At 44.4% G+C, this 26563-nt stretch overlaps 1 protein-coding gene and 1 long non-coding RNA gene across 11 annotated transcripts in view; one reads left to right on the forward strand and one right to left on the reverse strand.

Annotated features, from left to right (window-relative positions):
* The window catches only part of LOC146397500 (uncharacterized), a 264901-nt gene that overhangs the window by 57659 nt on the left and 180679 nt on the right, over positions 1–26563 (reverse strand). The window lies entirely within an intron of this gene.
* The window catches only part of TRIM42 (tripartite motif containing 42), a 52865-nt gene that overhangs the window by 7660 nt on the left and 18642 nt on the right, over positions 1–26563 (forward strand). For 3 of the 10 annotated variants that reach the window (XR_014824034.1, XR_014824033.1, XR_014824032.1), the window contains exons 2-6: positions 2632–3329; positions 8673–9496; positions 12819–13043; positions 22619–22722; positions 24338–24457. Coding sequence is in view for 5 of the 10 variants with exons in the window: in XM_084989863.1 (XP_084845989.1) it covers positions 2632–3329; positions 8673–9496; positions 12819–13043; positions 22619–22705 (1834 nt within the window). In the remaining 5 variants the exon portion in view is untranslated. Of the gene's footprint in view, positions 1–2631; positions 3330–8672; positions 9497–12818; positions 13044–22618; positions 22888–24337; positions 24723–26563 lie in introns of those variants that run through there. The other 7 variants (XR_014824035.1, XM_084989865.1, XM_084989862.1 and 4 more) reach the window with 5 other exon arrangements.

The following is a 26563-nucleotide window of genomic DNA, read 5'->3' on the forward strand; positions in this document are numbered from 1 at the left end:
GAGACCCAGCTGCGTCTGCAACCTACACCACAGCTCACAGCAACACTGGATCCCTGAGCCACTGAAGGAGGCCAAGGATCGAATCCACCTCCTCACGGATACCAGCTGGATTCATTTCCATTGCGGCACAACAGGAACTCCCTGGAAATCAGAATTTTAAAATCCTTCCCTGCCTCCAGGTGATTCTGAAGTGCAAAATGTCCCAGAAGGAACAGAAGGGAAACCAGGAGATTTGCCAGGTGATACAATGGGAACCCAAGTACAAGAACAGGCCCAAACTGGGGAGGAGGTGATTTCCGTACAGAGGAGCAGAAGCCAGTTATCTCAACAAGAAGACAAGGCTGCTGACCATGGTGATTGTTTTGGCACGGAACCTGGGCCACTGAACACCCAAGGCCAAGCCTAAGGCTATCGAGTGATGGTCAGAGAAGCTCTTGCAAGTGTCAGGAGGTTGGCACTGGGTACACTGAGGCTCCTCTTCCCTCCAGAGTCTCTCCTGGGGTCTGAACCACCGCCTCCCCGTTCCGCATCTTGCTCATCCAGCCACACTCTAATCTCCTTCATCCCCTCTGCCTTATTCATCTCTTTTTCTCACTTCCTTCTTCATCTCCACCCCAGCTCCCTGGGTCATTAATACCTGTCTCCCTTCTCTCTCTTTCTCTTTCCCCAACACTTGCCTCCCTCCTTCTTTCTGATTTCTTGTGCTGTCTCCCTTTATATTACACCCTGATTCTGAGTCCCAACTTATCAAACTAGAGAAGTCCATCCAGCTCTCATGTGTATAACTGCCCTGCCCCTCCAGGTGACCACTTCAACACCTCGAGCAGGAGGAAGCAGAGAGGCTGGGAAAGCAGAAAGGAGCAAGGCTGAGAAGGTTGAGTCTGGCAGGCCTGAACACCAGGACACCTGCAGCCAAGTCTCTAAGGGATGAGATTTCCAGGTGCCTGAGTCTCCCAAAGGGACACTGTCACCACAGGGCCACCCCATTCTAGCATGTTTGGTCATCACCCTTGACTGTTTGGGCTCTGAGACCTGGGTCCCTGGCTAAGGGAATGGGGAAGGAGCCAAAGGTGTATAGGGACTTCAAGAAGGAGAAAGCAAAAAAGAATATAGTCACAGTGTCAAACTCAACCCCCAGGCATCGCTAATACAAACAGAAAAGAAGCAACAGGAATAGTCACAAATTACACATCTGTTTATACCTCCATCCTCATGGCTAATTCACTTATTTTCATGAACTGCTTTTGCGCTGATTGTAGCTTCTTAGAATGTGAACTTGAATTTCACGAGCATGCATTTACTTCATCTATAGTTCTTATACTATATGAAGTCAGCTCCAGTTATTAGAAAAGATTCAACACACACATACAGCAGAAGCATATGTTTCTTGTGGACTTGACCATTGCTTTCCCCAGCTGTGGACATGAGCTGGCTAGGAGCAGCAGCGAATCATCACAGTAGCCATGTATTGAATGCTTACTATAACCCAGCAGTTAAGCATTTACCCTGGACTATCTCAGGAAGACTCTAAAATCCTTATGCAGGAAATAAGAGTGTGAACTTTAGTTTACAGATGAGGAAACTGAGGATGAGGGAGGTGAAAAAATTTATCTCGAAGGTGCAACTGTTAAGGCAGTGCCTTCCACCGTCTGTAACCTGCCCTGAGTACCTGGTGCCTTAAGTCATACTTGTGGTCTGGTGGTCAGAACACACAGCTGCTAGGCTTGGCTGAGGGACTGACCTCCTGGTATCCTGGGAAGAACACTTTACCCATTCTATTCTGTGTTCCATCCGGATAATAATGATGTCTGTGTCCCTCTAGGCAAAACCCACCAAGAACACACCTAGTACAGTTGGAGGAGATTGGGGGTATTGGCCTATTGCAACAAGTGAGGCATACACCATGAGCAAATGAGAGGTGTCTCGGTAAGAAGGTATCAGTAAGTCATTCCAGGGTTTAGGTGAGGACACAGGGATAAATCTCCTATTGGGAATGTTAATAAATCTTGCCTAGAAGGAAGGAAGAACAGAGTTGAGACTAATGCTGCAACTAGTGAAAAAGCAGCAGTCACTGCCTTTAACCAGGGATGTTGGGTCATGTTTGTGGTTTAGGCAATATTCTTGCTTTTGCCTGAGTTCAGACATGATGAAGTGGTCTCATTTCTGCTTTGTTCCAAAATGTCCCGGAATGGCCTTGTCTGCTGTGGGTATGCTGTGATATTATCAGTGATCAACAGAACCCCAAGAACCAGCTGACAATACAGGACTAGTCTCAGCTGTTTTTGTCTTGCTCAGGAATAACAAGCAGTGGCATAGTATTTACTGTGTTTCAGGGAACCACTGTAAGGCCATGTTGGTATTTATGTCAATTTTAATTTTCCCAAAAAACTCTTAACAGGTGAGCACTAATTTTATAACAAAGAGAAAAGAGAGAGGTTAATGAACTTACCTGGGGTCACCCAGCTAAATGATGGTGGAGGCGGGTCTAGAACCCAGACACCGTGGCACTGCCCAGCCCTTCCCCCCACCACTCATGTGCATCATGTGGTGGCTCAGTGATGCCCCCGGTTTCTTTGGAGGTGGGAAAAGGGAGCCTACCTGCTCAGGTCCTGTGCTTGCTTCCTCTTTCAGCTCCAAGACTGCCCTGCGCATTGGCAGCAGCGACACGCAGGTGGATGAGGTGAAGTCGATGCCCCCGAACAGCAACCTGGTCAGCCACCTGTCGTGCCCCATCTGCAACCGGCTGCGCCTGCACTCTTTCATGCTGCCCTGCCACCACAGCCTATGCGAGAAGTGCCTGCGGCACCTGCAGAAGCACGCCGAGGTCACCGAGAACTTCTTCATCCTCATCTGCCCCGTGTGCAACCGCTCTCACTGCATGCCCTACAGCCAGAAGATGCAGCTGCCCGAGAACTACCTGCGCGGCCGCCTCACCAAGCGCTACATGCAGCAGCACGGCTACCTCAAGTGGCGCTTTGACCGCTCCAGTGGGCCCATCGTCTGCCAGGTCTGCCGCAGCCAGCGCATCGCCTACAAGCGCTGCATCACCTGCCGCCTCAACCTGTGCAACGAATGCCTCAAGACCTTCCACTCGGACGTGGCCATGCAGGACCACGTGTTCGTAGACACCAGCACCGAAGACCAGGATGAGAAGATCTGCATCCACCACCCATCCAGCCGGATCATCGAGTATTGCCGGACCGACAACGAGTTGCTCTGCACCTTCTGCAAGACCTCCTTCCACAATGGCCACGACACTGTCAGCCTCATCGATGCCTGCTCAGAGAGGGCTGCTGCACTCTTCAGCGCCATCGCCAAATTCAAAGCAGGTCTTGCTACCCCGCCCTCCCTCCCTCCACAACTCCTAGCTCAGGAACTGATGGGGAAGGTGGTTGGAGATGATCTGTTTAGGGAGAGCCTTACCTCCACCTGGCAGAGCAGTCCAAGCCCTGGGAGACACTGAGCAAGGCGCAAGTCAGTGGCCTGGTACCCATACCTGGCAACTACCAGCCAGCCACTTAACCTCCCTGCGCCTTGGTTTTTTTATCTATACAATGGGGATAATAGCGTCACTGACGACAAACTCACGTGCCCCACACACAGCAAGGCCAAACCAACTGAGGAAATGTTGGAGTTTGGAGCAGAGAAAGGATTACTGGGGAGCTGTACAGGAAGACAGGTGCTTGGTACCCCAAAACCAAACCAAAGGGTTTCAGCAAAGCCCTTTTAATGGCAACTTGAAGGAGGCGGGAGATTTGTTGTTGCAAACTTTTCCATGTCAGAATCCTTTGTCCTTAGAGCTTTACTTGTAGGTTAGGTCACAATGTTTCTGTAAACCTACAACAAACACATGTTATTCTCAGTACTGCAACTTTTTATCTTTATATGAATGGACTCTTAAAGGTCAGAGCCTTCAGAATAGGCTATCCTGTATCTTTTAGGAGGTAGCCAGCATGCTTTTACAAAAGGTGCAAAGCCAGCATGACTAAGCACAGGCAACAGAGCACAAAGGTAGGTAAAGCGAAAGGAGTAGATGTAATACAGAGTCAGATTTGTTTTTCCCTATTATAATAGTAGTAACTCTCTCTCTAACACATAATAAATACATAAAGATTCTATAATATTGGTTATAGTTTTCATGACCTTGGGCCTCATTTTCCCCTTTGGAGAATGGAGAGTTTGATCCTGTAGTATCCTGAAGTTCTGTGAGCCTTTCTAAGGTGTTTTGCCACTAAATTTGGATTTCTTCAGTATCTTCAGTTTGAAGGGGAAAAGAATTGGCAGTGTTGAGAGTTACCTCAATTTTACATTTTCCCCAACAGATTTTCCCCCAAAGTTACAAGCAACAAAGCAAATGAACTGGTAGCAAATATATAATAATGCAAAAACCCAGAAATAGTCAATAACATTCTAGTGAACAGCTTGTTTTTCCCCTGCCTGCCTGTGCGTGGTTATTTGACATTGGCTACATGTAATATAGTTTCTATAAGAGAAACTGACTCAAGTTTTCATGATGGAACCCAGTCCAACAATATCTTACAGGGTTCAGTAATTTCTCGCTGTATATCCAGCAGGTTAGACGTGAGGATCTCAGGGATCCTTTTAGGCTCTTTGCTCCTGGGAATAGATTCTTTGAACAGAGATCTATTTCACCCAGGCCTTTTAGAAGAATTATGTCTAATCTTTTCAAAAATCTTACAGTATAGGCATTAAAACTCCCGTTGTGGTTGAGACAACTGGGATTCTGTAACTGGCACAGAGCCCCTAGTAAGTGGCAGACCCAGTCTCTCTGACTCCAAAGCCCATGTCAGTTCCCTAGCATTCACTTAACCTATTCTGCTGAAGAGTGACCAGAATCAGGAGTTCCCGATGTGGCTCAGTGGAAATAAACCTGACTAGTACCCATGAAGATGTGGGCTCGATCCCTGGCCTCTCTTAGTGGGTTATGGATCCAGTGTTGCCATGAGCTGTGGTGTGGGTCACAGACCTGTCTTGGATCTCCCATTGCTGTGGCTGCGGTATAGGCTGGCAGCTGCAGCTCCAGTTTGACCCCTAGCTTGGGAACTTCCTTGTGCTACACATGCAGCACTCCCCCCACGCAAAAAAAAGAAGAGTGACCAGAATCTAAAGATAGATTTAAAAACAATGGCAACCACCACTACCACCCTACTTGGGGTCTATTTCCCTAAGTAGTGGCTTAGTGGCAAGTGACCAGAGTGCAGCAGATCAACCTATGCTCTCCCCTGTTAGATAGTTCACTGTCCATGCAAACATGCCTGGACAGATGAGAAGGGGGCGACTTTCCCCTGAGCTACACAGAAAGGTCCCAGCACACATACAGGTGGGTCAGATTTTGCTAACCATGTCCCCAGGACCTCTCCCCAGCATGAATGTTTTAGGAATACCTTGATTTCTCAATTGCCCCATACCTGAAAACATTTTGTCAGCTGAGGTTTATTCAGTATGGGAACGCCACCAGGGCAGCCCCTATATTAAAGAAAGCCTACAGGAAGCATATTGCCAGGCCAATAGAACCCCCATTATTCCTGGAGGGTTTTTTTTAAGGTGGTACCCCATGGTCTGAGCTTGGCTGGATTTTCTGGAGCCTCAGCTTAGGGAAGGGGCTGCTACCTGTAGCCTGCTGAGAGCCCCATGCAACCCTAGGAAGCCTGGGTCTTTAACACAGGAGAAACCTGGGATCATTTTCTCAAAGTCCAGGACACCTAAAAGCCAGACAATGAAGGGACATCAGTACAAATTCCAGAGAGCTCAGCCATTGGGAAGGGGCTACTTTCATGGCATATCCATTCATATACCATTCAGATACAGGGCTAAAGAATGTAGCCTGTGCATCCTTGTTAAAAAAATTTTTTTTCAAACCAGGGTTCAAACTTGCCCTTAAGGACTCCAGTGACTTTCTGGGGAGGTGCCATAAATCTGCATTGTTAATAGATCTCCATACAATTCAAAAGCAAGCAATCTGAGAACACACTCTGAGAAACTCTGGGCTCTGGAGAGAAGATCCAGTTTGGGGTGATGTTGAAAGCCTCAGGGTCAACCCCAGCTGCTCATTGAGACCAGCACAGAGGTTTACTGACAGCAAATACCCATATCCCATCCCTACAGAGATGCAGGCTAAGCAATGAGGATTTTTCAAAAGCTCTCATGTGATTCTAATGTGACACCAAAGTTGAGAACCACTGGCTTAAAGGGGCTCAGAAGTTGAGCTCCTTGCCTCTCAAAGTATGGTCCAAGGGCCAGCAGCACGGGCATCACCTGGGAGCGTGTTAGAAATGCAGAGCCTCAGACCCCACCCCATACTGATTGCATCAGAATCAGCATTTTTAAAAAAGATCCCCAGAAGATTCCCTCTGTTAGATTGTAAACCTAGCTGCAAACTGTCTCACTTGGATGCCTGAGCCCCAGCTCAGGTGGATTCACTTAGCAGGTAAGGCCAAGAGAAGTTTTGTTTTGTTTTGCTTTGTGTAGAGAAGGACAGCTGGAGCAATTAAGAACATAGGGTCTGGAGGTAGATAAATAGAATTAGCCCTGGTTTTCCCTAGTTACTTGCTGTGTGACACTGAACAGTCAATTAACCTTTCTGAGCCCATCTGTAAATGGGAACAGTATCTTCCTTATACGAAGATATGGATAATGTATGATAATATATGGATATGACCCATATGTGTGATACATAATCATATAAGGATATGATCTAAATAAATGTTTAATAAATAGTAGCCAATTTTAAGTATGTTGCCTGAAAGAGACTTTAATTTTGTTCTAAGACCAACTCTTGCAAAGCTGCTATATTTGTAAGGGGCATTGATGGGGATGTGCTTCTGGCCTCGTCTTTCTTTTCTCTTATCCTGGTGCTCCCTCTTCCCCTGATCTAAGATATTTTTATCCTATCACTCCAGAACTGGCTCTCTAGAAGCCTGACTGTTCCCTAATGAAACAAGGGATTTCCTATTCAAGTGAGTAACTAGGAGTTCCCATGGTGGTGCAGCAGAAACGAGTCCAGCTAGGAACCATGAGGTTGTGGATTCAATCCCTGGCCTCGCTCAGTGGGTTAAGGATCCGGCATTGCCCTGAGCTGTGGTGTAGATCACAGACATGGCTCGGATCTGGCGTTGCTATGGCTCTGGCGCAGGCCGGCAGCAACAGCTCCAATTAGACCCCTAGCCTGGGAACCTCCATATGCCCCAGGTGCGGCTCTAAAAAGACATTAAAAAAAAAAAGTGAAGTGAGTAACTATTGACGAGTCAAAGGAATTAATGCATAAAGTGGAATTTCAGCTGCTCTAAGCCACAGTAGGGCTTGCATATGGCATGGGGGTGGGAGACAGAGAGCATTTCTCAACACGCTGTAATCACGTCCTAAGAGCTTCCTGTTCAGCCCCCATCTGTTTTGCCTCTCCATCCTCTGGGCCAGTGTGAGGGAAGAGGTGGGCAAAGGAAATGGGGCTTCAGAAAATAGGCCAGAGAGCAACACTGCTGATATTCACCCCAGAGATGTTAGAAAACAGGACACAATGGCTGTCACTCAACAAACATCTTTCCAGCATCTCTACACACCCTAGTCATGGTGGTACCCAAGGCAGTCATGGTCTTGTGTACCCAGGCAGGGCTATGTTAAGAACCACAACTTGGTCACCCCCACTGCTGAGTAAATTTGGAGAGTAAATTATAGCCTAGCAATGTACCAGAGTCAGCCTTTCATGGGAAGGACATTTCCTCTAGAATAGACTATAGAAGGATGACATTTCTTCAAATCACTGCCTAATGCCTGAAACCCTTTAAAGCCGACAAAGTTGCCACTTCATAGACAGAGGTCACCATGTGCTCACCCTGTCCTGGCATCCTCTGCACCTGGTATCGTTTGGTTTATGGATACACTGGAGCACTGGTGCCTTTTCATACTCATATCTGTATCCGAGAGCCTAGACAGGCATGAGACATGGAACAGGTGTCCAGTAAATGTTTGTTGAATGACTAAGTGATCTTAAAATCCAAATGCCATGTGAGAGACTGAAGAATGAGTTGGTTTCTCGTTGAAGTGTAACAGCAGACTCTTTCTGGAAAGGAAGTGGAGAATAGGTAAGAGAGGGAGCCTAGATGAACCCAAAGGAGTCAAAGCCTCCAGTGGAGAAAAAGGATAAGTCAGAGAGCAGCCACGGCAAAGGGGAACTTTGCTGATTTGCCGCTGTTGTTTAGGGCTGGGTTTTGGTGAATGGGGCAAGGCAATATTTGGAAGTAGTCAAGAGAAATTTAGACTTTATCCCATTGCCACAAAACCCATCACTTTGTGACATCACCTCTTCTCAAATTCAATGTACTGACAAGTGAAGTCTGGTGAAAACTAATATCAAGGGTGGCCTTGAACTTCTAACTTCAGACCTAGGGCAGCAGGGATTACTAACTAGAAGTACGCCAGGGAAGGACAGCTGTCATACCCAAGGGAAGTGTAGGAGGAAGTGCGGACCATTTGGAGCGAGGCCATGTTCACTTTATAAACCTATGCTAACATCTTTCAGCCCAGCTCCACGTGGCTTCCCTCCCTTTCCACCCACTACTTTGGAGCCCGAGTTAATTTGCCCCAGTTTGCCATGGGCTTTGACACGTGGGGAAATGAACAATTGAACTGACATAACCAACTTGGTTGTTTTGCAGTCCGATATGAGATTGATAATGACCTCATGGAATTCAACATTTTAAAAAACAGCTTTAAAGCGGACAAGGAGGTAAAGCGAAAGGAGATCAGAACTGGATTTCTCAAGCTACGCAGCATTCTCCAGGAGAAAGAGAAAGCCATCATGGAGCAGATAGAGAATCTAGAAGTGGCCAGGCAGAAGGAGATAGAAAAATATGTGTACGTCACCACCATGAAAGTGAACGAAATGGATGGCCTGATTGCCTACTCCAAGGAAGCGCTGAAGGAGACAGGGCAGGTGGCGTTCCTACAGTCGGCCAAAATTCTGGTGGACCAGATTGAGGACGGCATCCAGAGCACCTTCAGGCCCGACCCACAACTTCGGCTACACTCTTTGACCTGCATGTCCTTGGACTTTGCTGAGCTCTCCAGCGCCATCCATGAGCTCTTCCCCACAGGTCCCAAGAAGGTGTGCTCCTCAGGGGACTCCCTGCCGTCCCCCTATCCCCTGCACTCAGAAATGATGATTGCCAGGAAGGTCACTTTCAGCACCCACAGCTTCGGCAACCAGCAGATATACCAGCGAAGCTCCTCCTTGCTGTCCTTCAGTGGCCCCAGCTGTGAGAAGACCAAGGGGGGTCTGGAGGTCTATGGACGAGCCCAGTCAGCCGCACCTGCCAAGCCCACAGACGGCCTCTACACATACTGGAGTGCGGGAGTAGAAAACCAGCCTGTCCAGAACAGCAGCAGTTTCCACAACTGGTACTCATTCAGTGATGGCTCTGTGAAGACTCCAGGCCCCATCATTATCTACCAGACTCTGGTATATCCGAGAGCTGCCAAGGTAAGAAAGGCTCTGGGCCCCTCAGGGAAGATGGGAGGGTGTGGGCCATGGCATGGAGATGGGGGGTCAGGAAAGGTTGCACTTACCTCTTTGACCTCTAGGGTCACTCAAGTCTGTTCCCCTGGACCCTTTGTGCTGAGCCATTCAAAAGGAATAAGTTCCTGAAATCATGAATAGCCCAAGATTGGCTTAAACCAAACAATATATTTAACTTATAGCCAGAGATACATCTGAAAACCCCAATGCCACTTCAAAGGCAGCTTCTCTATTGACAGAGAATGCAGCTTGGGAACCAAAGTAATTTGAAAGAGACTGCTCGGAGAGAGTAGTATTTCCCAGAGAAAAGCCTGTAGCAGTAGAGGGAGCGCAGAAATTGGAATTAGAAATGCAGGCTCCATTATATATTAGCTGTGATTCCTCTAAATTGCTACTTTTTCTAAAGAAAATATCTGGACGCTTCTGGATTTGGAAAGATTAGAAGGATAATCCTGGATGAAATTCCAATTCTTATCTCCTGAAATTCAGCTGTTTTTTTTTGTGTGTGTGTTTTTGTTTTTTGTTTTTTGCTTTTTTGGTGGGAGTGTCGCTTTCTCACAAACCTCTGCCATCACCTGGCCTCAGGGGACAGGACTCTCCCTTGTCCTTCTGGCCTAACACGAACAAATGGCCCTTCTCTTAACATTACTTTCAAATCCAGCTGAACCTAAACTGAACTGTTTATAGAATGTTTTATTAAAGTCCCAGTAGGAAAAAAGGTATCTTATGAGAGCAGCACATCTTGCCTCTTCTTGGGCTTCCCTGAAGGCACATCTCCCAAGCCAACCCATGGTCTGCTTCCAAGTGGCAGAGCCCACATTTTGCCCCTATGATCTGAAAATACTCACCAAGACTTAGTATCCTTGAAGCTTAAACTAGTGGTTTTCAAACAATAATATGCACGTGGGGATCTTGTTAAAATGCAGAGTCTGCTTCAATGGGTCTCAGTGGGCCCTGAGATTCTGCAACTGTAACAAACTTCCAGGTGTTGGCATTGCTGCCGGTCTGCAAACCACACTTCAGTAGCAAGGGTCTAAACACAAGAAATGAAAGCCAGGCACTGACCAAGCCTTACTTCTCTATCCTCCTGAGTCGTCATCATAATCTATGATTTGCCATCTACCATGGACTCCATGATCTTGCTGCAAAGTAGAATATATCCCTCTCATGGGCTGTCAGACTCACCAAAGTATCTCTGCCCTTCATATCACAGACACCACACCTGAGCAGCTGAATCTGCATTTCCAAATGATATTAGGTCAGCAAAGCCTGCAGTGTATATGACACGATCTCAGGGATGGCATTAGGTCTCATCTCCACGCAACTCAGACCACTTGGGAGGTGGGCAGGTCTTGCTCTGGAAGAGAAGGACTGGTCATCTCTCTATACTTGGGCTCAGAGAAAGCTCACCCCAGCCACCTGGGTAAATGGTAAATGGTCCCTCGATGTGCTCAAGAGAGGCTGCATGGGAAAACCCAGTCAAGTCACTGACTCTCAAGGTAAGACAGCTAAACCTACTGCCAGACAGTGGTATTTGATGTAAAAATATCATGGATCCCTATTTCCGGATCATGAGATGGAATTCATACAGCAATCTTAACGCTCAGTGATGCAGGAGATGAAATCTTTGCTGGCATCTCTCTCAAGCGATGGCTGACTTAACAGTCCTCTTTTGGCACAGGAAATATTCTTTGAGTTAGTCTTAGAACTTGTCACTCGGTATCTTAAAAATCCTAAAGAGTTTTTTCTTTTTATAAAAACTCAACTTTATTTCTAGAAATCCCTCCCAAGGAAATGATTAAAAATTCAGATGAAGAGTCATGCCCAAAAGTGTTCACTGCGCCGTTATTTATTAGAGTGTAAAATTAGAAACAACCTAAATGTTCAAACTATAAAAGGAGTAAATCATTTACAGGGCAGTTATTAAAGTGGTGTTTTACTGAATTTTTAATGATATAGGGAAATATATAAAATGTAGTTAGTGAAAGAAAGCAGGAATCAAAGCAATATAATCCAAATTATATATATATTTATGTGTGTGTATTCCATAATTGGAAAGAAATAATAATGAATTATTAACTGAATTGTGGGATTATGAAGAATGTTAATTTTCTTTCTTTCCTTACACTTTTCTTGTCTTTTCCAAGTACATACTTAAAATATGTTTTGATCATCAGAAAATTCAATTTTTATTAATAAGTTATAAAACAGAGAAAGCTTTAAAAGTGTAAATATATAAAAATAATTATAAATTAATGCATTCGCACAACTTTAAAATTTACATCCTTATAAAAGTAATTATAATTATTATATATAATTAATTTTATATGCAATAGCATATAATTTGTTAAAATTTAAATAAAGCATGCAATATCTGGTTAAAAATACAATCATTATAAAATATTTATACACCAGGCACAATCTGCTAATTGACGCTTGTTAATGTATCTCTTCTAAGAGTTGACGTTTTATGCTTTGCGTGTGAACATATATTCCCCATTATGTGGGTAAGTGATTTCACCTCTTTGGAATTCCTCTTCCTTGTGTATAAAATAGAAGGTTGAAGTAGGTACACTTTTCAACTTCTAGTATTCTGTAGTTCTATTGGAATTGCTAAATATAACCTTTCTGAGCCTCCCTTGTAAAATGGGATAATAAAATCCCCCCCCCCCCCCCCCAGGGAGCTGTGAGGACCAAATGGTTTGTCTGACTCGGAATCTGATGCATAGTAGGTGCTCCAAAAATGGTGCTTGGGTCATCACCTCCATGTTGACAGACAGGAACGAAGCCAAAGGAGACTACATCTGTCCTTGAAATGCATTGCAAGCATCACATCAAGACTCATCACACAGCCTTTCAAGGCTGCTGCACTAGGTCTGACTCAAAGTCTTCAGCAGTTGGAGGAGTTCCCGTTGTGGTGTAGCAGGTTATGAACCCGACTAGTATCCATGAGGATGCAGGTTCAATCCCTGGCCTTGCTTGATGGGCTAAGTATCCAGCATTGCTGTGAGCTGTGGTGTAGGTCTCAGACGAGGCTCGGATCCTGAGTTGCTCTGCGTGTGGCATGGAGCCATAGCTGCAGCTAATTCGACCCTTAGCCTATGAACTTCCCTATGCTGTGGGTGCAGCCCTAAGAAAGCAAAAAAAATAAAGACATAAATAAAAATATAAAACAAAGTCTTCAGCAGCTGGAGGGGACAAGTCAGTTTAAATTCACCCCACAGACAGTTGATGACTCAGATCTTCAAGGGAAAGAGAGCTGAATGGCATGTTCATATCTCTCTAGGTTTACTGGACATGCCCAACAGAAGACGTGGATTCTTTTGAGATGGAATTCTACGAACTTGTCAATTCCCCTCCTAACAACGTGCGGACGGAGCTCTGTGGACAAATTCGAGACATAATGCAGCAGAGCCTGGAGCTGCACAACTTGACCCCCAACACTGAGTATCTGTTCAAAGTGAGAGCCATCAACGATAACGGTCCTGGGCAATGGAGCGACATCTGCAAGGTACTGTGTACACTATTTCTTGACAGATTTTCTTGATCAGCTTAGGATGCAGCTCCATTAGGATGATCATGAGATCATGGAATCCACCAAATGACACCTTCCTCTACTCCCAGAAAACTTAATTCAAGAGCACAGAGAGGGCCCTGGTGTTGACCAACTTGGCAAAGGGGGCTTGAGAATTGTCATTTCAGTTTGATTCAGAAAACATTTGTGGAGTTCCCGTCGTGGCGCAGTGGTTAACGAATCCGACTAGGAACCATGAGGTTGCGGGTTCGGTCCCTGCCCTTGCTCAGTGGGTTAACGATCCGGCGTTGCCGTGAGCTGTGGTGTAGGTTGCAGACACGGCTCGGATCCCGCGTCGCTGTGTCTCTGGCATAGGCCGGTGGCTACAGCTCCGATTCAACTCCTAGCCTGGGAACCTCCATATGCCGCGGGAGCGGCCCAAGAAATAGCAACAACAACAACAACAACAACAACAACAACAAAAAAGACAAAAAAAAAAGAAAACATTTGTGCCAGGTATTGCATTAGGATTTAGAGGTTCAGAGGAAAATAAGGCATAATGCTTGCCTTTGAGGAGCTCAGAGTCTAGTAAACAAAAATTTGTGGTAGGAGAACAATAACAAACAAACAAAAAAAATAGTTAAATGTTAGCCCCAGTGGTGACTTAAAGCAAAGATACAGTGTCAGATTTAACGAATATAAATACAGCATATATACAGTGAGTAATTTATCTTAGTGTTAATATGGCCCATGCAATTTAACAAAAAAAAATATTCGTTGTCTATCTGAAAGTCAGAGAAGAGCCGCTAAGCAAGTCAGGTTGGACTCCCCCCCAAAAAAGGGCAAGATGATTCCAATCTTCTTTGTGATGCCAGGCTTGTTCATCTTTATATCCCCAGGGGACATACATTCATGGGTATAAATTTATTGATATTCAGAGGAGAAAGGGAGGAAAAATATCAATAGCCTGGAGCTATCTTACTGTACAACCATGATGGTGTTCTTAGGAATCAGAGTAGATTATGTCTTGATTGGGGGATTCTTTAGAAGTAGAGAGAATAAATTCATTTCAGCTTTTGAAAAGGGAAACTTATGGTGCAGAGAGAGGCGAGTCTCGTGAGAGCCCTTGCAGCCAGGACAGACGTCTGACACCCAAGAAAACTGGAGGGTCATCAGTTTCTCTCAACCCCTAAATCAATTCCGCCCCCCCCACTTCCAGCTCTACTTCTCTCTGAATCTGCATTTTCAGCTAGCTTTTCTGTTTCTCCTCCCCTAAACATTCGGCTTGCATATTTGGGAGGTTCATAGCTCAACCTCTGCGTGACCAACACAACTGACTAGTTCCATGTCCTTTGGCTCTGGTTAAGTGTTTGCAGAAGAGACTCTGACTGGTTGCTACCTCTAGTGATAAAGCAGAATGTAGGGTGGGCAGGAACTGTGCTGTTGGTCGGTATACTAGAAGCAAGTCTCCTGGAGGTGGGGGTCCTCTAACTCTATCATGAAGCTCTGCTTCTGGAGCCCAGCACCCAAAGCACTCCCTCCCCGTCACCCCCCGAGAAGTCAGACACTCAGGCGGGAAGGACAAGAATGTGGGCTGAGAATGTTCCCTGGCTGCTCCTCTTGTTACACCCAACCAGACACCCTGGCAGTCAATTGCCCCAGAGGCCAGTTCTTATTGACACACTTCTCTCCAGAGCATGGAACACCCACAGCTGCTCCCAGGTTTGATTGCATGTCCTTTTGACAATGGGTGTTTCCTTCTGTCTAGTTCCAACTACTTTCTCATTTTTCAGAAATTCCTCAGACCTCTCTTGCCCACAAAGGGCCCTCAGTGCTGTTACTAATTTATTTTTAAGTATCTTAGGTCATTTTTAGATGCTAGGGACAGGATGGAGGTAGGGAGACCGAAGTGTGTCAGCCATTCTTAGTTTGTCATTCCTCATAAACTTTGAACTCCTTAAAGACAAAATTCATGTCTCATTCGTCTTTCTTTCTCCCACAATGCTTACCACAGCACTGTGCATACAGCAGGTTCTTAATGGTTATTGAATGAATACATGAGTGAAAATGTGGCCAAACAAATGAATATATGAATGAATGTCTCAGTTAAAGAGTGAAGAAATAAACTGATAAATAAAATTAATAATTACAAAGTACCATAAGATGCCCGGAAGCTCTTAAGTGTTTTTTACAATCAATCAAGAAGTAACATCCCCCTAAAATTGTGCTTATGCGATTAATTTGCCCTCCCCATAAGGGAAGGAAACTCATTCCAGTTTCTTTGCTTTTTAACACAATGTCTAAATGAGCAAAGCACTAATTAATGAGGTTTTCTGGAAGCTTCATTTTTATCTGACTCGCAGAGCTACAATATAGATTTTTCCTTCAGAAGTAATTCTTCCTCCCTCTTTGTGATTATATTAGCATTCCAGGAGAAACTCAGCTTTCCTTAACATTTGTCATGATTTGCATAAGTAACGGCTTCAGTAGCAAATGAAAATAAGACGGTGTGCTTGAATGACATTTATAAAGCTTCATAAAAGTAATGACTTTAGCTCTTTCCTATAAAAAAATCGAAATATTTTTCCTTTGGCATCCGTTCGATGCAGGTATTCCTGAAAGGTTTCATTTAAAACGCTGTAATGAGGCAGCAGAATCATTTCTTATCCAAAATGCAATATTTCCATCATACATACCTTTGTGAGGGAAGTGAAATAACACCTTTTCTACATTTGATTTTCATAGTCGGTGGCTTGTTGATTTTTTTAAGGGATTTTATTTGAAGTTTAATACACGAAGCATGAAAATTTAACGCTTTTTAAAGGTCTCATTTATTGAAGGCTGACTCTGTGTCAGATACACTATACTCGTTGTCACTGATCATCCCAACTGCTTGGAAGGTAGGGAGTTATTGCCCCATTTTACAGATGAGGAAACTGAAGCTCAGAGAGGGAATGTGTCCGGCCCCATGCAACTTGATGGAGTTGACTGGGAATCTAGGTCTCATCCAAGGCAGGAGCTCTTTGTCCACTGCATCATAATCAGAGAGTAAATGCAGCAAATTCTGGGCAGGGTGGACTCAGCCTTGGGAACCTGATACCACACTGGAGAATGTTGTCAAAGCAACAGCCTTGAGAGTGGGACTTTTAATTTTTTTTTTTTTTTTTTTTTTTTTTTTTTTTTTTTTTTTGTGAGACAAGATCATGCATTGGGAAGAGGATTAGACTCAGGTGGGTGAAACTGGGTCCAAGCCCCAGCTCCACTAGATGGCAGGCTCAGTGAGGCCGGGCATCTGCTGGCCTGACTCACCTTTCTTGGCCCCCAGTTCCCAGTTGAGAGCTTCTAACACTCAAGACCCCCGATGTTTTCAAAGGAATGGAGAAAGGTGTTTGGGGGTAAACCATGTACTCTGTGGCCTCAGTTTCTCCTCCTGCTCTTCCTCTCGATCTCACTGTACCTGCTGACCACTGTCCCCATTTCTAAAAATTGTCTTTTCCCCTGGATTGTCTCCCTCTGACTTCAAATTTGCCCTTACCTCCAGGAAGTCTCCCCATATCAAATCTAACCTTCCACCTGTGCCTTAGTTTCCTATTGCTGCTGTAACAAATTAGAAGCTTACCTTAAACCATACACTTTCTTATTATCTTACAATTCTGCAGATCAGAAACCCAAGGTGTGAGAAGGGCTATGTGCTTTCTGGTGGCTCTAAGGAAAATGCATTTCTTTGTCTCGTCCAGCTTCAAGGAGCTACCCACCTCCTTTGGCTCATGGCCTCTTCCTCCACTGCCAAAGCCAGTAAAGCGAGGCTGAGTCCTCCTCATACCCTTCTGCCTCCCTCTCCCTTGTGATTCCACTGGATCCACCTGATAATTCAGGATAATCTCCCCATCTTAAAGCCAGCTGCCTAGCAACCTTAATTCCCCTTTTGCCACATAACGTAACAAACATATTCACATGTTCCTGGGATTCAGTCATGGGCATTTTCAGGAGGCCATTATTCTGCCTACCACAATCTATAACCAGATGCCCCAGGTTACATCAGACTTGATAAATATTCAGGCCCTACAATAGTCACCAGCTGGCACTGTTCTGGGTGTTTCCCTAGGAAAGGCAGAAACCCCTCCCCCCCCCCACCCCACCCCACCCCACTCCCATCCTCCCAAATGCCTTCTCAGTCTGTGCTGGGTTCCACCCCCTGACTGCCTCACGAGTGCAGAGGAAGTGGTCCCAGCAACTCCCCTGCAGTGCTGCTCCCTTCCTGCTCAGGCTGCATTCAGGCTACAGAGCAGGGCTGCCTGGCCTTCTTAAGCCTCTTACCTCGGGTTCATGAAATCCCCCTTCTGGTTTTTATTCTGTCCCAACTGCAGATGCTCTGCCTTAGGCTGAGACATGCATCTTCAGGTGCTGGGGTTAGAGGACAATCCGAGTGATCCACTCTATTCCACCTTTAGAACCACTACCTCAAACCTACCTGCCCACCCACATACTCACAGAGACTCCCTGCCCTGAAATGAAATCAGAATGGTTGGCCTTCTCTATCTCCTTAGAATTCATCCTTTTCCAAAAGGCTCCTTGATCCTTCGCATAAATAGACCCCTATTGGTCCCTCCCTTCTTTCCCTATGGATAGGCTTGAATCCTGGAATGAGTAGCATTTAGGCTCAAGCTGGACCTATCATTTTTAACTTCATACATAGAAGGTCGAATAGTCAGACACCTCAGCTTGTGGTGCTTTACCATGATGGGTCTATGCAAGACCCTATTCTTTGTTTGTTTGTTTGTTTTGTCTTCTTAGGGCCGCACCTGCAGTATATGGAAGTTGACAGGCTAGGGGGTCAAATCAGAGCTATAGCTGCCAGCCTGCACCACAGCCACAGCAACGTGGGATCTGAGCCGTGTCTGTGACCTACACCACACCTCATGGCAACGCCGGATCCTTAACCTACTGAGCGAGGCCTGGGATCAAATTCGCATCCTCATGGATACTAGTCAGGTTTGTTACTGTTGAGCCACAATGGGAAGCCCAAGGCCCTATTCTAATTTATGTATTTATTCCCTTTTGTGATCATTCCTCCCTAGATATCCATTCTAATCTGTTTTATGTGTATCTTGTTGCTTTTCTGTGTTCTTACATGGGATGTGTTGTTTTGAATGTGTTATTAATAGTATTGTGCTATGTAACTTACTTTGTGTCTTACTATTTTTCCCCCTGAATGCTGCATTTTTATGATCCACTCATGTTGTTAGGGACTTTTACTCCCTTACTTCTATTGCTGCCTCATCCTTTACAGTATGCATCTGTTCCCCACGTTTCACCTGTCTACTCAACCAGGATGGACGCCCAGGTGATGTCCAATAATGCTGCAGTGAACAGCCTCATTCATGGCATTGGTAGGGAGGGGCTCGGAGTCTCTCTGGGACATAGTAGTAGTTTGCTAGGGCTGCTACATCGAAATGGTACAGACTGGGCAGCTTAAACAACAAGAATTTATTTTCTCACAGTTCTGGAAGCCAGGAGTCCAAGATCAAGGTTTTGGCAGGTCTGGTTTCTTCTGAGGCCCCTCCCCTTGGCTTGCAGACATCTGCCTTCTCTCCGTGCCCTCATATAGCCTTTTCCCATGCATGTGATGAGTGTGTCTCTCTGTGTCCAAATTTCCTCTTCCTATAAGGACAGCAGTCAGACTGGATTAGGGCCCTCCATAATGATCTCATTTTAACTTAAATCACCTCTTTAAAGGCCCAGCTGGAAATAAGTCACATTCTGACATCCTGGAAATAGGACTTTAACATGTGAATTAGGGGAAGATGCAATTCAGCCCTTATCAGACATATATTATGAATGAAATTCCTGGGTGGTGGGGCATGTGCATCCTTGATTTGACTGCATGCATGTTCGCTTCCGTAGGAATGAATGAGGGCCACCATAGCCTAAGCCTCACCTACATTTGGCAAGATCCAGCTTTCTGCCATTGTGCTAGCCCAATAGGTATAAAGTGATGTCTCCTTATTGTCTAAAATTTCATTTTATATGTTCGTAGGTTCTCAGGATTTCTTCTTCTGTCAATAGCCTACTAAATATCCTTTGCCCATTTTTCTATTGCATTTTTCTTTTTTAGGTGGTTTGCAGCGTGACCTTATATATTCTAGGTGATGCTTTTAGATCTTGCTAAATCTTTTCCATTCTGACATTTGCCTATTAACTTTGTTCATCATATATACACTTCATACAACACCAGAAATCTTCCATTTTGATGTGATCAATGTCATCAATTATTTTCTTCATGGTTTGACCTTTTGAAGTTTTAAAAGTCCTTTAAAAGGCTTAGATCACAAAGGTAATCTTCTACATTTTTTTTATTAATTTTAGTTTCGCCTTTCAAATCTAGGATGTTAATCCATCTAGAGTTCACTTTTGTATGCAGTGCTAGGCAGGATGTACTTTTTCAGCCATCTAGTGGCCCTGTTTCCCAGGATCATCTACCACAATGTCCTCTCAGTTCCAAGGTTCAAATATAGTAAAGACGCCACTTTGATCGTCTTTTAAATTACCATATATTTAAAGGTGTGTCTCTGGCCTCTCAATTATTGGTCAATTTGTCTGTTTTTATAGCAACACCACACTAGTTTTATGGTTGTTTAACCTCAGCTTTGTGCTGTGTCTTAATGAACTGCTAAGGTAAGTCTGCCCATTGCCCTTATTTCTTTTTATTTTATTTTTTTTAGAGTATAGTTGATTTATAATATTGTGTCAATTTCAGCTGCACAGCAAAAGGACCCAGTCATACATCTATAAACACTCTTTTTCTCATACCACCTTTTATCATGTTCTATCCCAAGAGACTGGATAGAGTTCCCTGTGCTGTACAAAAGGACCTCATCTAGAATGGATAAGCAATGAAGCCCTCCTTTCTTTAGCTAATCATAGAAACGTATTCCTTCATATAAATTTTGGAGTAAATAAATGGAATTTCTTAAAAAACAAATCCAGAAAGGATTTGTTTGGGGAAACATTGTTTCTAATGTGGTAGAAATTAATATTTTTGTAATGTCTGATTTTTATTCACATCATCTTCTATGTGCTTTACTAGGGCTTTTAAGTTCTTCCCATAGCGGTACTATATATTCCTGGTTAAATCAGATATTTTACAGACTTAGTTGATATCATTATTATTTTATATTTGATTATATTTTCTAATGTATTGCTAGTTTAGAATAAAATTGCTGTATTGATAGGTTAATCTTGATTCTGGCACTCTCAAAAAGCTCTCATTATTCTGAGAATCTATCTGTTGATTCCACTTGTTTTTCTAGGCATATGATCCTATCATCTATAAATAATGATAATTTTATCTTTTTTCCTAAAATTCTTGAATATTTATTTCTTTTTCTTTCCTTATAGCTTTGGCCACGGCCATTGGTCCTACAGAAAATGGTACCTGTGAAAGTTGATATCCTTGTCTTATTCCTGATCTTAATGTTTCTCATTGAGTTATGATGATTTATGATTTGGTGATTATGATATATAATCATTATTAAGTTAAAGAAACTAGGAGTTCCTGTCTTGGCACAGTGGAAGCAAATCTGACTAGCATCCATGAGGATGCTGGTTCAATTCTGGCTTCACTTAGTGGGCTGGGGATTCAGCGTTGCTGTGAGCTGTTGTGTAGGTCACAGACGTGGCTCGGATCCCGCATTGCTGTGGCTGTGGCGCAGGCCGGCAGCTGTAGCTCTGATTCAACGCCTAGCCTGGGAACCTCCATATGCCAAGGGTGCATCCCTAAAAATAAAAATAAATAAACTTTCTTCTGCTTCTAAATATCTGAGAGCTTGTGCAACTTTATGAAATTTTGTATTATTTGAGATACTATGATTTTTCTCCTTTAGGCGTCAATGAAATGAATTACAATTGGTTCTTCTGATGTTGTACTCTATTTGTATTCGTGGAATAAACCTTATGTGATCATGATATATTATTTTTTCAATATAGTTGCTTTTAGTTAGCTCATATTTGTTTTGAAATATTGCATCTATGATCTATAATGTTTTGCTTATATTGTTTTTATCTGGTTCTGGAATCGGTATTTTACTAGCTTGATAAAATGAGCTGGGAAGCTATTACTCTTTTCCTATCTTCTGGAACAACTCTTTCTTAAAAGTTTGGGAGAATTCACTTGTAAAACCACCTGAGCCTTTTTGCATAGGGAAGGGGATGTCAATTATCATTCAATTTCTTAAGTATCTCAAGTTCTATTCTCTGTTTCTTCTGTCCTGTTTCATCTGATCCTCTTGTTCATAGACACCTCAATCCCCACTGCCCTATTCACATGTCACACTCAGTCTTTATCGCTGGAGATCCGGACTATACTTAAGGCAAAACTTAAGTCCCCAATTTTTATGAGTCAGTTCACAACTCGTCACATATTGTTATTCATTCCCTATTGCCCCCTGATAGTTCGCAGTGACTATCTTACTCATTTATATTACCCTTATCAGGGTATCTCTCTGTGTTATTTCTATTTTTAACCCAGCAGTGGGTAATCTAACATCACATATATAAGGTGATTTTTACCTTGCATGAAGCCCTGTTTTCTCTAAGACAATAAATGTTATCAAACTAGAGAGCATAATGGTAATAGTTCTATTTTTTGCCCTTTCCCTTTGAATACCAACATAAAACCTTTGTATATGGAGACATTGTACCTTGTACAAATATTGCTCTTCACCTTCCAAACTGCAACCCCTGCCCCCGCATCTGCCCATGAGTCCTGATTCATCTAGACAGAGCTCATAGATCCCATGGGCTGTCTCTCGTTTTCTGGATCTCAACCTCACTCCCTAAGTGCCTCCTCAGTAAATGTGTACCGGGAAGAAAAGGGAATGCTGCCAGACTGGAGATGTGGAAAAGTCCACCACCTTCACAGGAAGGCATGGAGACCCATATCTAAGCTGAGTTGGTGCTTCTAGGAGGACCTGTGACCCAATGCAACTGCCTTTTCTAGGCAGCACTGACTATTCACCGTTATCAGAGGTGGTATGAAGCATCAAAGATCAGCAATTGGCAGATGTGCAAGTTCTGGTTCTCTTCTCCTTGCATTCACTTTTCTAAGAAAAGTCCCATCATCATAACCAATGTCAGGATTAGGAAGATGAGAGACTGTCATTTCCCCCATCCCCCAATCAAGGTGCTCACAATCGCACACACTTGCTGAAGTTTACAAACCATAAGAGCTGCGTCAAAAGCAGTTTCCAGGGGCTACTCTCTATGGTCCCAACCCCAACACAGTCATCAGCACTCAGTCCTGGGAGCTGCCTTAAAGAGGTGGGCCTTGTCTGTGAAATGCCAACCCCCACCATGTATTAGCTGTGGGACTTTAGAAAAGCTACTTGTCTTCCTGAGCCGCAGTCTCTTCTTCATCTATAAAACAGGGTCAATGGCACCTGCCTCATGTGGTTGTCAGCATGAGAAGCTAATGAGCTGAAGTGTGTAGCATCTAGCCTGCAGCCAGGGCCAAGCTCCCGCAAGCTGCTGTTTCCCTCGTGGCTGGTGCCATGGCTCTCTGCTTCTGATTGCAGGTGGTAACACCAGATGGGCGTGGAAAGAACCGAGCTAAGTGGGGCCTGCTGAAGAATATCCAGACCGCCCTCCAGAAACGCTTCTGAGTGCCCCCGCAGAGCAGGTAGCCACCTCAGAGACACACCACAAAAGAGACATATATAGACACACACATATGTATATGTATTTTTCTCACCATGTTCTTCAGTGGGTTTGTAGACCATGTTCCCCGGACCTCTGAGCCATTTAAGCTGGAGTCTACTAAGAACCAATAAAAGGAACTGCCTGATGTCCTGGCTTGCTGTTTGCTCATTAAATTGAAGCAAAGATAACAAAACAGTCAGCAGTTGCTCTGTTTCCATGAGCTCAGGCCTAACGCTAGGCTCAGAATTCTGTGATGTTTTTTGTTTTATAAAAAAGGGCACTCTCTTTGCAGTCAGACCCCCTGCCTGTGCATTCTGACCCTGGTCTAACTAACCCCCCCACCTCACACCAACATTTGGGCAAGTCACTGATGGATGCGAGCTCATTCCCTCACCAGGCAGTCTATTTTAAAGGCCAATGTTAGAATGTACTTCCTAATTATTGAGACTGAACTTACCTTCCCATAACTTTAACCCTGCGGTCGGAGGTCTGTCTCAGAGCTATAAAAAATGAGAGGAGGAGGAGCAGTGGAATACCTGGTGGAGGCCCCCTATCCTTCTCTGAAGCAAGGCAGAAAAGAATGTGGAGTCACGTGTCAGCTCCAGCCTTGCTGAACCCAGCCAGTCCATTCAGACAGTATGACATGCGGAAGTTTCTTGTCTGACAAGGACCCATCTGCCTGGAACAACCCTCTCCTGAACCCCACCCCATTGCCGCCTGGAAAACACCATCAGTCTTTCAAGATTCAGCTCAATCCCTTCTTCCAGGAATCTTTTGCTGATTCTCCAGATGGGAATGCTACCGCTTTCCTCCCCTGGGTTCTCACTAAACACAGAGCCTTCCTCCCCTACCCCATCCCCGTAGAGACATCCATTCTGGCCCATGATGCTCAGGAGCTCTCACTGGTCCCCGGGCTTTAAGGCAGAGACAGGATCTCATTTATTCTGTTCCAGTGGCTGGCTCCATGAAGCTCACATTGTACTTTAGTACCAGGGACAGAGGAACTATTACGGGAAGGCAGGCACACAGAATGACCCTCCCCTAAACGCCACCCCCCACCTGTCAACTGGCACAATGAGAGGCTATACACAGAAGTGGGAGTGGGCAGGGACAGGTGGTCAGTGGTCTCACCGTCTTCTAAAGCCAACTTTTTCTGAGTTGTCCCACTGACAGGTGTGGCCCATCTAGCTTCACCCATAGGACCACGGCTTTGCAGCCCTTTATTTTGCCCAGAGGCTCAGCATCAGAGCCAGAAAAGGCCCTTTCCCTGAGAGAGGTCCCTAGCAACGATCTAATAATATGAGATGAAGCCAAGCAGATTCTTACCCCCCACCCCCAACAGAATTACAAGAAGGACTACCCCAGGGAGCTTCATTATGATCCTATTATTGTAAATGATGACTTGAATCCACCATCAGATTTGGTGTTACCACATAATCATTTCTGTAAAAGGCTTCAGAATCATCATTAGCAAGGGGAGCGAATTAAATGACATGCCAGCAGGGATTTTACTACTGATAAACGAAAATGAAATTAAATGAAAAAAAAATTGAATGATACGAATTTTGCATTACAATGATCATACCTCCTCACAGAGCCTAGAAGGATGCCCAGAATCAGATGAGGCCCAACACCCTGAACTGGCCACTCTAGAGAACGTGTGAACTTGTACTCAGCGACCAAGACGGGGATTCTCTGAGAGGCTCACTTAACCGGTAGCCGCGCTATTCTTCAAACTGCAAGATGGGAATTCTTGATGGCACGGATACTCCTGCATATCCTTTGGTCCCTGAGGTTATGATTCACACGGGTCCTTCCTCCCAGGACCCTTCCTGAGGTGTGAAACAGGAGGCAAAGATCTGGTTTAAAGCCAGCACTTTGCTAACTTTGCTGTGTGGCCTTGAGCAAGTCCCTCTCACTCTGGGTGTCAGCTTCTCTGTCTATAAGATGATGTGGTTTGATTATAGCTGATCTTTATTTTACTTTTTGTCTTTTTGCCTTTTCTAGGGCCACTCCCGAGGCATATGGAGGTTCCCAGGGGTCTAATCAGAGCTGTAGCCACCGGCCTATACCACAGCTCACAGCAACGCCAGATCCTTAACCCACTGAGCGAATTCAGGGATCAAACCTGCAACCTCATGGTTCCTAGTCAGATTTGTCAACCACTGTGCCATGACAGAAACTCCTATAGCTGATCTTTAATAAAATGAGAATAATGCTCCTTTGCTGGCTTCTTAGGATTGTTGTCAGATTCAAATGAATAACATACATGAAGACATGTTACAAAGGGAAAATACCATTAGAGAGGATGAAGGGTATTTTTTTATTGAAGTGTAGTTACTGTATGATCTTATGTAAGTTACAGGTGTACAATATACAGTGATTTATAACTCTGCATGTGCACAGTAGTACACATATGTGTCAGGGTATATATATATGTATATATACATATACATATATATATATATGCCATATAAAATCAAGAGATTCATAAATATAAACCTCTATATTGAACCATAATCTCTCTGTGTATCTATGTACTTCAAACTCCCTATCCATCTTTTTTAGGGACTTTCTTTAAAGGGTCTGTGGCTATAAGAACAAAATTCAGTGGTGTGTCCACTTGAAAACAGCTCATAGTGTATTAGAACAATTGCTAGCTAAGTAAATGGTTAGTCCTTTGTCCCTCTCTTCTTATTTTTTTTTACTTTTTTTTTGATATTCACTCTAGATTCATTTATCCACTTAGCTTATCTGCAATGAGACCTGGATGCAAGGTATGGGAACACAGTGGAGAATTAAACAGACATGCTTCCACATATTTTATAGGCTACTGAGGAAGCCAGATAAAGTAATGATATAAGTATGTAGATGACTGAAAATGATGACAAGTGGTAGGGAGGAAAGGTGCATGGAACTGGGAGGCATCAATTCTAAAGAGGGTGCAGTGGACTGAATGTTGTGGTCCCCAAAATTCAGGTCTAGGTTAAAACCCTAGTCCCAATCTGATGATATCTGGAGGTGGAGTTTTGGCAGGTACTTAGGTCATGAGGGTGGGGCCCTCAAGAATGGGATTAGTGCCTTTATGAGAAGAAGCCAGAGAGTTAGCAGACTCTCTTCTATAATTTGATGACACAATGAGAAGACAGCAGTTTGCACCCCAGAAGAGGGTCCTCACCAGAACATGATTTTGCTGGCACTCTAGTCTTGGACTTCCAGCCTCCAGAGCTATGAGAAATAAATTGCTGTTGTTTTAAGACACCTAGTCTATGATACTTTGTTATAGCTGCCCAAACAGACCAAGATAGAGGCTGTCAGCAATGGGCTCCTTAAGAGGTTAATGAAAGCTGTCTCCCTAAGAATTAGGAAGGGAGTTCCCATTGTGGTTCAGTGGGTTAAGAACCTGACACAGTGTCCATGAGGATGCAGGTTTGATCTGTGGCCTCACTCAGTGGGTTAAGGATATGGCATTGCCACAAGTGCAGTGTAGGTCACAGGCGTGGCTCAGATCTGGTGTTGCTATGGCTGTGGTGCAGGCCAGCAGCTACAGCTCCAATTCGATCCCTAGCCTGGGAACCTCCATATGCCACAGGTGCAGCCACAAAAAGAAAAATAAAAGAATGAAAAGGAACCAGCTATGTGACAAACAGAGAAGAAAATCATTCCAGACAGAGGGGCAGCAGGTGCCAAGGCCCTGAGGCAGGAAAACAAACAAACAAACAAACAGAAACACAGCCCCAGAGTCTGGATTGCAGGAAACAAGAATGAGAGAAGGACAGGTAAATAGCCTTGGCAGAACATGTGGGCCACTGCAGAGGGCA

This window comes from Sus scrofa, chromosome 13 (genome assembly GCF_054392235.1).
Source record: "Sus scrofa isolate SSC_HxYL_T2T_F1_AM1 chromosome 13, Sscrofa_HxYL_maternal_Yorkshire_Landrace_v2.0, whole genome shotgun sequence".
Classification (NCBI taxonomy): Eukaryota; Metazoa; Chordata; class Mammalia; order Artiodactyla; family Suidae; genus Sus; species Sus scrofa.